This window comes from Stegastes partitus, unplaced genomic scaffold (genome assembly GCF_000690725.1).
Source record: "Stegastes partitus isolate 25-593 unplaced genomic scaffold, Stegastes_partitus-1.0.2 Scaffold3776, whole genome shotgun sequence".
NCBI lineage: Eukaryota > Metazoa > Chordata > Actinopteri > Pomacentridae > Stegastes > Stegastes partitus.
The window spans coordinates 1-10,364 of NW_007581507.1; the positions used below are offsets into that span (position 1 = coordinate 1).

The 10,364-nt window shown below is 39.6% G+C and overlaps 1 protein-coding gene, 1 long non-coding RNA gene and 1 pseudogene across 2 annotated transcripts; 2 read left to right on the forward strand and 1 right to left on the reverse strand.

Moving 5' to 3' along the window:
• The first annotated feature begins 1,414 nt into the window (after positions 1-1,414).
• On the forward strand, positions 1,415-3,648 carry LOC103376285 (fibrinogen-like protein 1 pseudogene; annotated as a pseudogene).
• A 1,148-nt stretch (positions 3,649-4,796) lies between these two features.
• On the reverse strand, positions 4,797-7,796 carry LOC103376283 (NADH dehydrogenase [ubiquinone] 1 beta subcomplex subunit 9-like). Its single transcript, XM_008306664.1, has 4 exons — positions 7,662-7,796; positions 6,530-6,722; positions 5,750-5,863; positions 4,797-5,144 (listed from the first exon to the last, which is right to left on the reverse strand). The coding sequence occupies exons 1-4, from the start codon at positions 7,745-7,747 to the stop codon at positions 5,013-5,015; spliced, it is 525 nt and encodes a 174-aa protein (XP_008304886.1). The 5' UTR covers positions 7,748-7,796; the 3' UTR covers positions 4,797-5,012.
• A 230-nt stretch (positions 7,797-8,026) lies between these two features.
• Positions 8,027-9,724, forward strand: LOC103376284 (uncharacterized). The gene is made up of 3 exons (XR_521295.1): positions 8,027-8,106; positions 9,530-9,595; positions 9,669-9,724. It is a non-coding gene; the product is annotated as an uncharacterized LOC103376284 (long non-coding RNA).
• The last annotated feature ends 640 nt before the right edge of the window (positions 9,725-10,364 follow it).

Below are 10,364 nucleotides of genomic sequence, written 5' to 3' on the forward strand. Positions count from 1 at the left end.
CATACCACTAGTACTGTTGCACCACCTCTGGCTTTTATAACAGCTTGCAGTCTCTGAGGCATGGACTTAATGAGTGACAAACAATACTTTTCATCAATCTGACTCCAACTTTCTCTGATTGCTGTTGCCAGATCAGCTTTGCAGGTTGGAGCCTTGTCATGGACCATTTTCTTCCATTTCCACCACAGATTTTCAATTGGATTGAGATCTGGACTGTTTGCAGGCCATGACATTGACCTTATGTGTCTTTCTTCAAGGAAAGTTTTCACAGTTTTTGCTCTATGGCAAGATGTATTATCATCTTGTGAAATTATGTCATCACCCCCAAACATCCTTTCAATTGATGGAATAAGAAAAGTGTCCAAAATTTCAGTGTAAGCTTGTGCATTTATTGAAGATATAATAACTGTCATCTCCCCAGTGCCTTCACCTGACATGCAGCCCCATATCATCAATGACTGGAAATTTGCATGTTTTCTTCAGGCAGTTGTCTTCATAAATATCATTGGAACGGCACTAAACAAAAGCATCATCATCTTGCCCAATGCAGATTCGCGATTCATCACTGAATATGACTTTCATCCAGTCATCCACACTCCATGATTGATATTCCTTAGCCCATTGTAACCTTATTTTTTTCTGTTTAGGTGTTATTGATGGCTTTTGTTTAGCTTTTCTGGATGTAAATCCCATTTCCTTTAGGTGGTTTCTTACAGTTTGGTGACTCCAGTTTCTGCCCATTTGTTCCTCATTTGTTTTGCTGTGCATTTTCTGTTTTCAAGACATATTGCTTTAAGTTTTCTGTCTTGACACTTTGAAGTCTTCCTTGGTCTACCAGTATGCTTGCCTTTTACAACCTTCCCATGTTGTTTGTACTTGGTCCAGATTTTAGACACAGCTGACTGTGAACAACCAACATCTTTTGCAACAATCCGTGATGATTTACCTTCTTTAAGAAGATTGATAATCCTCTCCTTTGTTTCAACTGACATCTCTGGTGTTGGAGCCATGATTCATGTCAGTCCACTTGGTGCAACAGCTCTCCAAGGTGTGAGCACTCCTATTTAACTGCAGACTAATGAGCAGATTTAATCTGATGTAGGTGTTAGTTTTGGAAATGGAAATCTACAGGGTGATTCCATAATTTTTTCCTCAGAATTGAGTGATACATAAATTTTTCCCTCTGCTTGATCTAAACAAGCAATTGTTACTGACTACCACAATTTTTTCTTGATTTTTTTAGTGTTTCTTTAAGCCCGAAAGTTGCTATTTTAAATGACTTTAGTTTTGTGGCATGTCTGTGATCTGCTTTTTTCCTACAAAATTAAACAACTGAATGAACATCCTCTAAGACTGGTGATTCCATAATTTTTGACAGGGGTTGTATTTTTGTTTGTGTACGTGTGTATTCCAGGTGGGGGCTGGACGATGTTTCAGCGGCGGCGCGATGGTTCTGTGAGTTTTAATCGCGGTTGGTCGGAGTACCACGAGGGTTTTGGTGAGCTGCGAGGAGAACACTGGCTGGGCAACCAACACCTCTACCTGCTGTCCAACCAGGGCTCCTACAGCCTCCGCATCGACATGCAGGACTGGGGCCACACCCACAAACACGCCCTGTACCACACCTTCAGGTAGACCACACAGGAATAGCCCAGAGGTGGCTGGAAAGGAGGCGATACACATCATTTTTGTCAAGGATCCAAATCAAGTGTCAAGAGTAGCTTTATCAAGGTGTTTCGTTTGACCACCTCTGCTTGAAATCCCACGGTTTAGGATGGAAATACTTTACAGTTTGTAACAGTGATTGTGATTTCTTCTCCTTAGGATAGAGGATGAGGAGAACCACTACCGCCTCCACGTGTCTGGTTTCAGCGGGACAGTGGAGGATTCGTTTGGTTGGTATCACGACCAGCAGGGTTTCAGCACTCCAGACACGGGCAACATCTGTGCCGAGATCAGCCATGCCGGCTGGTGGTTCCGCCAGTGTTTCTACGCCAACCTCAATGGCGTCTACTACAAGGTAGAACTGTCTGAGAATACACTACAAGACTGAGTTATGTACAAGAATGTGTCCATTAGGTGATGATCATGAATGAAAATATACAGTAAAATAGGACTTGAATGTGTTGGGAGGATTATCAGATGAATTTGTCATTTCATTCAAAATCATTATTCACTCTTAGGTTATGTTCATCGTGGGATGGGGGTCAGTATGTTTTTGCTCTAACCAGTCAGTGGCGAGTTTTTCTGGAAGAAATACAACAAATTGTTCAGCAGTTGAGCAGTCTGTACAGCTGCATGGACCTCCTCCCTGGTGCTGTTTGTTAGACTATGGCTCATGAAAGTAATCCCCAACTTTAATCCCACAACTCTCCCAAAGCTCTGACTGGCTCAGTTGATTAGTAAATTCAGAGTCAGCCTATTAAAGTTAAAACATGATTTAAACTTACCCTCCAACCCTTAGTTACCTAGTCTCCTTGTGCTGCAAAACACTCCTTTAAGTGCTCCTGCAACACTTACAATGCTTCCTGTAAGTTCTGTTCATGCTGACCCAATCATGTTTTCAGCATCCAGACGTGTTCATACTACTACAGTCGATGCATTCCCCCTTATATCAAACACAAAAAAAACGCACGGGAAAACAACAGCTGCTTACAGATTCTGCTGTAGCACCATATCAGTGAATATTCCTGAGGTGCGAACATAGTTCAGGATTTTGGTATAAATTAGGAGTTCCTATTGTCATTGTGCTTGTTGTACAGTACACATCGCACAGTAACAAATTCTGGCTGTTGCAGACTTGGGTGGATGACGAAATCTATGTCACACAGAAGCAGAAAACATGAATTGCCTTGTTAAGCATCATCTGTGATGAGCGCTGAATCTCCTTAAATGTGTCCAAACAGATACCCCTGAAACTTAAATGTAATTTTGGGGAGGAGGAAGCCGTCACAAGGAGCTAGATCTATTGAGTGGTGAAGCGTGACAGTGGTGTTGTTGTGGCCAAGAAGACCTGCGCATAATCACTGCATACAGCACACTGGAGCGCTCACATACCCAGTTCAGATGTTGTTCTCTCCAACGTTACAGTAGAACCCTGCACTGACAGTCTGATCCTGAAAGATTAATTCATGGCGCACAACCACATGAATGTTGAAGAACCAGCATGGTCCTGGTGCTCCTGACGTGAAGTGTCTCATTCAGTTTTGGGAAACTGCTTCCACTGTGAGAACTGTTGTTTCTTCTCCTGATGGTAGCTGCAGACCCTCTTCTGGCCACCAGTAATGATCCTCTACATGAATGCTGGTTCATCCAGCTGCTGACTGTCCCAGAATATGACGTTTGGTTCAGTTTAAATTCCATGGAGAAAACCCAGATGCTCACATACCAGCAGTAACAAAAACACAAGTGTGGATGTTGATAGTGTGATGCTAAGTGACCTGACTCACGGTAGTTACTGCTTGCGCATGTATTAATGTTGAAATTGTGTGTTTCCACCAGGGGGGGCGCTACTCTCTGAAGGCCCAGAACCTGCTGGGGCCAGATGGCATCGTTTGGTTCTCTTGGAAGGATTCAGACTTCTACTCTCTGAAGGCGGTGACCATGATGATACGACCACGCAACTTCAGACCACGCCTGTCGCCATAGTGATGGAGCCTTGTCAAAGACTCTAAAGGCTGCCAGAAGTACTTACTACAGCAACGAGTTTGTATTGCTCCGCTGCTGCAAATAGTCCCCCACAAATGCATCGTTTCCTCCTGTATGAGTAACTCTTCTGAAAAACTGCAGTGACCAGCTGTTCTAAGAAATTACAAAGCATTTTTAAAATATCAATTATATAATTTTGACCCATTTATAGATATTTGTGTTCTTAGCAGGCAGTGGATGTGAGTAACTAAGCAGATTTAATCAAGTACTGGACTTAAGTACAATTTTAAGGTGCATGTACATGAGTATTTCCATTTAATGCTGCTGTCTATTGTACTTTACCTAACAGTTTTAGTTACTCTAAAGTTGCAGGTATCAACTTAGGACTCTTCCTTAAATACTTCAACTGTATTTTGCTGCTATGTACTTTTACTGAAGAAGGATTTTTCATATGCTGGACTTTTACTTGTAATGTGTATTTCTACATTGTGTTATTAGTCGTTTTATAGAAGTACAGGACTTTGACAGACAGGGAAGGATAGCCAGAAAGCACTGAAAGAACCACACATGGTTGGGTTGAGGAAATTTAAGAGCAAATACGCATTTAAAGCGGTCAAAAAGTCCAATACCTGAATAATACCTCATGTCACAGACAATATCCAGCAACCTACTATGCCCTTAAGTTGTTATTTTTACACCTTGGAATAATAAATAAATGATATGTCTTAATGAGTGAGCTTTAATGAGGTTTTCCCCCAATTTCATTTGTTAATGCAGCTTCTGGTTACAGCTTTGGTTTAATGGACAGACACAACATTAGAGGGAATTCAGTAAGTATTCTTTTACTACCACCAATGCAGGTAGTCCACCAATGAAAGGTGAGGATTTCAACGAGAGCGGATCAATTTGTACTATTTTTTTTCTGCAGGTGTTGGTTTAACTAAACACTACATGGTGCTCTAAGTATAAACACTGTTACTGCCTCAAACTAACAGGACGTACTGTACATCCTGCACAGTTGAGGTAAAACTCAGTCAGTTGTTTAACTTTTGTTGTTGTGCCTTATCAGTATATTCATAGTTTTGTAGATAAAATCAGATGTCTTTAGCAGTAATACGGGTTTCACGTATTTAACTACAAACACACAGTTTTTATCACACATGTATTTATTAGAACACTTACAGGAAGTAAGTGGTACATATACATGACTTCTCAAAGTCACTCAACTAAATCTGAAGAGTCAATGTGAATCCAGGCTGCACAGACAGGGGGTAATAAGAGGACAGAGGTCATACTGCTGCTGTGGTCGAGACAGTTTACCCTCAGGCTCTGGGAATCACCAAACCCCAGGAAAGGACAGGTGTTTATACGGGGCGCTCCCTGGCGCGGGTGACGAACTTCCACCACAGAGGGGGGAGGTCGCCCTCCTTGCGGGCAGGAGGAAGGTCTTCGGTCTTGGGGCCATCAGGTGGAGTCTCAGCCTCCAGCTGGGCGACCTGGAAGCACAAAGAAGGGGACAAAGATTGACTTCAATCCCAAAACAGTATAATTGCAGAAAAGTTAGGGAGTGTCTGTGCCTCTTCATGTCATTCTTCAAGACTTTCAACTTATTTACCATTAGTTTTAACCCTCTGAACCCCAAAACCAGCATTTGAAAGGCCGGCTATCTACATAAAATCACCAAAATGGCACCATTTATCAGCAAGAGAGTAAAAACAGAAAGAGGCGTTGGATTTTCAATTTTTCGACACGCTATTCTATATGAAATTTTAACCATATATAAGCGGCATCTGAGCGTTCTATGTACTTAACTACTGCACAACAAGTAATACATTTGTATGTACATACAAACCGTTAAGAGTGTTTTAAGTGCCGACCGGGATCCAGAGATCTAAAGTGTTTAAAGTAAGATATGGCTTTTGACATGGGGTGCATATTTGTCTGGCATAACCAGACAGGTTCACAGTTCAACAACTAAACTCTGGCGCCACCTGATGGATTTAACTGGTACCAACTGTTCCATTGTAAAAGAAAGATCATAGAAAAGGACGCATGTTGTGGTGGTATGTGAAACATTGTTGCAGTATGCAGTGCTGCCCACCTCTTTATCCCAGCTCTCCATTCTCAGTTTCTTCCACTGCTCCCTCTTGGAGAAGTAGTCAGGGTACATGGCCTTTTCTGAGGGGTGCCAGGTATCCAGCACCCATTCGTCGGCCTACAGGAACAAAGCAGAGCTCAGAACATAAACTTTTTGACAACAGTCCTTCAGCTACTATTTGTGATATGTCCTCAGAGTCAAATAGTAAATAAACTGTAGTATGTGGAGCCACCATTTTTCTCTTCTCAGTACTGGTAACATCAGTGGCCACTATGAAAAATGTTGTACATGTTGACTCGAGTTTTTTTCAATTTGTGGAAATTAGGTAATCAAAGAAATTCCATTTTTGCTTTTTCTGTATTCATTTATGTCATAACTGTGTCAAATTACAGAAAAGACATTTTTTAGTCCCCTCTACTTCTAGTCATGCTATTTCCATTGAGGTGCAGGAATTTATATTGCAGTAAAATATGAGTTCACAGTGAGGAAAAACGTGACATGATGACCAAAATATCCCTGGGATGTATGTGTGACAGAAAATTTAAAAAAAGAAAAATAATTCTATTTAAGCGTATTTAGGCAGAGTGAAGCTACTTTATTGTAGCATTGCAAAGCCACATTCAAAATCTTTTCTTTTTTTTTTGCTACAGAGAAAATCTTTTTTTAAATTTTTTTTTTTAAAATGTTGTTTTGAATTGTGCAAAGCTTTTTTCGTAATAATAATAATAAAAAAACTAACCACAAGAAAATTACATCTACGGATACATGATTTTATGGCCTCACCTTGTAGCAATCATATCTCTCATAGGAAGTCCCTCCAGGAGAGTCAGGGAAGATGTAGGGCTGGGAATGCTGGTCATCCCAGAACTCTTCTTCACCCAGCTTCAGCAACATGGTGGCCTTCACCATGTCCTTCTCATTCTTGTGTTCCTCAAAGCGAGCCCGCATTAAGCAGGCATAGAAGCGGTATCTTTCTCTATAAATGGAAAACACCACAACAGTTGCAATTTTTAAATCAGATGGACAATACATCTCCTGTAACTGCAAATACAGTACAACCATGAAAATCTCACACAGACAACAACATCACATGTAGTTAGAGCCACAACAAATGATTATGCTCATCGTTGAATAATCTGGGAATCTTTTTTCTGACTAATAGGTTAGTCGTTTGTTCTATAAAATAAAAGAGAATGTTGAAACATGTCAATTTTTAGTTTACTGTCATAGAGGAACAATATTCACATTTGCAAACCTGGAATCGGAGAACTTAGTCTTTTTTTTTTTTTTTTAAATAAACAGATGGTAATTAATTTAATAGCTCTACATGTAGTTTCTATCAGTTAATAGTTCAGTGTATAAATGATCAGAAATCGGTAGTAGTAAGCAAGCTCATACTCTTAACAACTTTGCTGTGCATTGTTATGTTTTCAAAACAGATTTTCACCATTTGGGATATTGAATTTAAAGGGGGGGTTCAGCAGTGAGGATATGACCGCTACCGCTACCTTGTCATTTTTTTGATGTTGAAAAATGTGTGTAGCTACGTTTTATGTTTATGTTCCTGTGAGAGAGTCAAGTTTAATATGTAGCTTATTCGCTGATTTAGACGTTAGCTGGAGCCATGTCAATATTTGCAATATGGCTAACTTCTGGCCAAAATGACACTTAAATTAAATTATCATAATTTAACAAAACAAAGGTTATATTCCTGCTTGAATGGCTGGTACATGAACAAAACACTGATAACAACCTTGCAATGGGACTGTGTGGAATGAGTGACCTGGCTAGCAGCGGCTAGCAGTTAGCTTAGCTCTTAGCACAGCAGCACAGCGAACAAACTGCACTTCAATAGCGACAACCAATACATTTCAACTATTCCGCCCCGCGCTTAAACAAACAAAAGTATTCTTACCTAAAAATGCACCAGGACTCGAGGTGTCTCAGTGATCTCTTGTACAACCGCAGCACTTTCTGCTGGTGAGTGAGATAGGCTGCCATTTTCGCCGTCTCCTGTCACCTTCCCGTCCAGCGGCGCGGAGGATTCTGGGACTTTTGTGGCGTTGGGACGTCATGTACCGTAAATGCTAACACAACGCGCAAATATATTTTATAACTTTCCAGTCAAAACATGTTTGCAATTATTAAAAGTGTTGAAATAATTAGCTACAATCAAATTCGCTTTGATTTGTCTATAATATTTGGTAAAATGAAAGGCGTAGCCACAACAAAGCTATTTCAGTAACGTGGTTCCCATCTGCTATAATCATTACGGTATTGTAACATTATGGTATTGGCGAGAGCCGCATGTGTGGTTCTTTTTAGAAACATTAACACCATGGCACAGCACAGATTCATTGGTAAGATACCTGGATTTTATAGCTACATAAAGATAGCAAGAAAGTAGAGGACATGAACTGTTACTGTTGGCTGTTGTGTCTTGTAAACAGATCAGTCTGCATGTTTCGTTAGCGTGGGAGCTAATGAGTTAGCCCAGTTGAAAATGACAACACAGCATTCCCAGAGGTTTGCAGCTGTGCAGGGAAGCATTACAGCAGGTCACCACTCCTAAACACAAATTGTACTACACTACAGCTATAGAGGGATCACAAAACGTTTCTCTGACACCAGTGCAACATCAGAGACAAGTCATTTTTCCTTCTTAACTTGCTTCAAAGACATATAAATCATATTCTCAAGCCTCTCAATATGCTGTCATAGGGAGTCTTTGGACTTCTTGAGGTTTTCCATGTATACCTTTAATATTTAAAATTGTCAGCTAATGTCCATGATTCATAATATTGCAGGGGTCTAACCTTACAATTTATTTTAATCAGGTAAATTTATACTTCATGCATTTTAATTTATTTAACCTTAATGTAACCAAGTAAATTCACATTATAAATCACATTGTTAAGTCTTAACCTTCATCTTTCAACTTGTGAGGTACATTTGTGATACCAGTCTTATCACTCTACTGGAAAACACTTAAGTTCCGTGCTTATAGTTTCAAAGAGCTATATAAGTAATAGTGACTTGATTTGACATGATCGATTTATGTGTGCACAGTTTCCCTTCTGAGGATTTAATTCTATAAGTCATGCTCTTCCAGTTTGATTCATCTTGAAAGTTGTGAAAGACTGTTTAAATTTTAGTTGAAAGTAATAGAAAATGGTGCTGGATGAAATTATAATAACATATATCTTGTAATAATAGGTATATTTGCTGAACTTTCCAAAGAAAGAATTGAACTGAGAGTGTTTCTGAAGATGTAGAACATGAACTGTAGAAGGGTCTCCTTTTCACCTTATGGATTTCGTTTCAAACAAGGCTTAATAACTACGGCTTGAAAATTTACAAAAAGCACATTCAGCAAACTGATATATCTTCCACGTGTTCAAGAAGTAATACAGAAATAATATATTCTTTGATTGTGAAATATCCCAAAAGCATTGGACACATCTGAACTGCTCTTTTAACCTTAATGAGATAATCAGTTACTATGATCATCCAAATTGGGTTTTTGAATATATGAATAATTTCGTGATTCTGTATACACATTTTTTGAATTTACATACAGAAATCAAGGTAGACAATATGATTTTCTAAGTGTATTGACATTGTATCTACAGAATCAATCACCACAGAATGTATTGTACCATCTTCATATACCACTTTATTTACTACTGTACTAATACCACAATATTGTATCACAAGAGATACAACTTCTGTCTCTTGGTGACATATTGCAGTACTGATAAATTCCCACCTTTGTACGGCCAGATATTGGTGTGAACCTGACAGATCCCATGTTCAGAGGTCTCTACAGAGGGAAGCAGAAACATGACGGTGAGCATCTCTGTTATTTAGACTTGTGAATTGTTGAGATGAAGCTCATCTGAGTCCTGTGTTTTCCTGACAGATGACTTCAGCCAGATCATCGACAGAGCTCTACAGGTCGGAGTCGAAAAGGTAATGCTATGTGTTTGTCACTTTGATGTAAATGAATGTATTGTGGCAGTGATGTTTGCCTGTTGGTGCGTGCTGACTGAGGCATTGTTTTTCACAAACTAGTCAGCAGTTTACTGTGAAGATGCTGTTTTTCCCTGAACCGCTCTTGCCCAGTTATGATACTTGCTCTGCTACATGTGCTGCCCACAGTGTTAAGACTGTTGTAAACGCTGGAATTGGAGACGCTCTACTGGACTAACTGTGCAAAACAAAGAAAAAATTGTTATCAGGCAACATATGTGCTGATACCAATATACCCGTGATAGGCCATTTTTGGCCAATACTATCAGCCAATCAATAAACTACTTAGGCCTATGACTAATTGATTATTTGAGCTGCCGCGATTAGGCTTTTTAAATTTCAGTTTGTTCTGACAGGTGTTTTTCTTCCATCATCCTGAGAGGTTAAATCCTTCATAAATTCCTGACAGCCACTGAACAGATTAATTTTTTTTTTTCAGGTCAGACACTCATGTTCCCCTTGCAGTGAACTGTAACAACTTTAGTGATCCTCTTACTTGAAAATTTATTGCCATCATCAGATCAAAGTTTTAATTGTGATCAGTTTTATGACTGAATACCACAATGCAGAAGTAATACCATTCCAT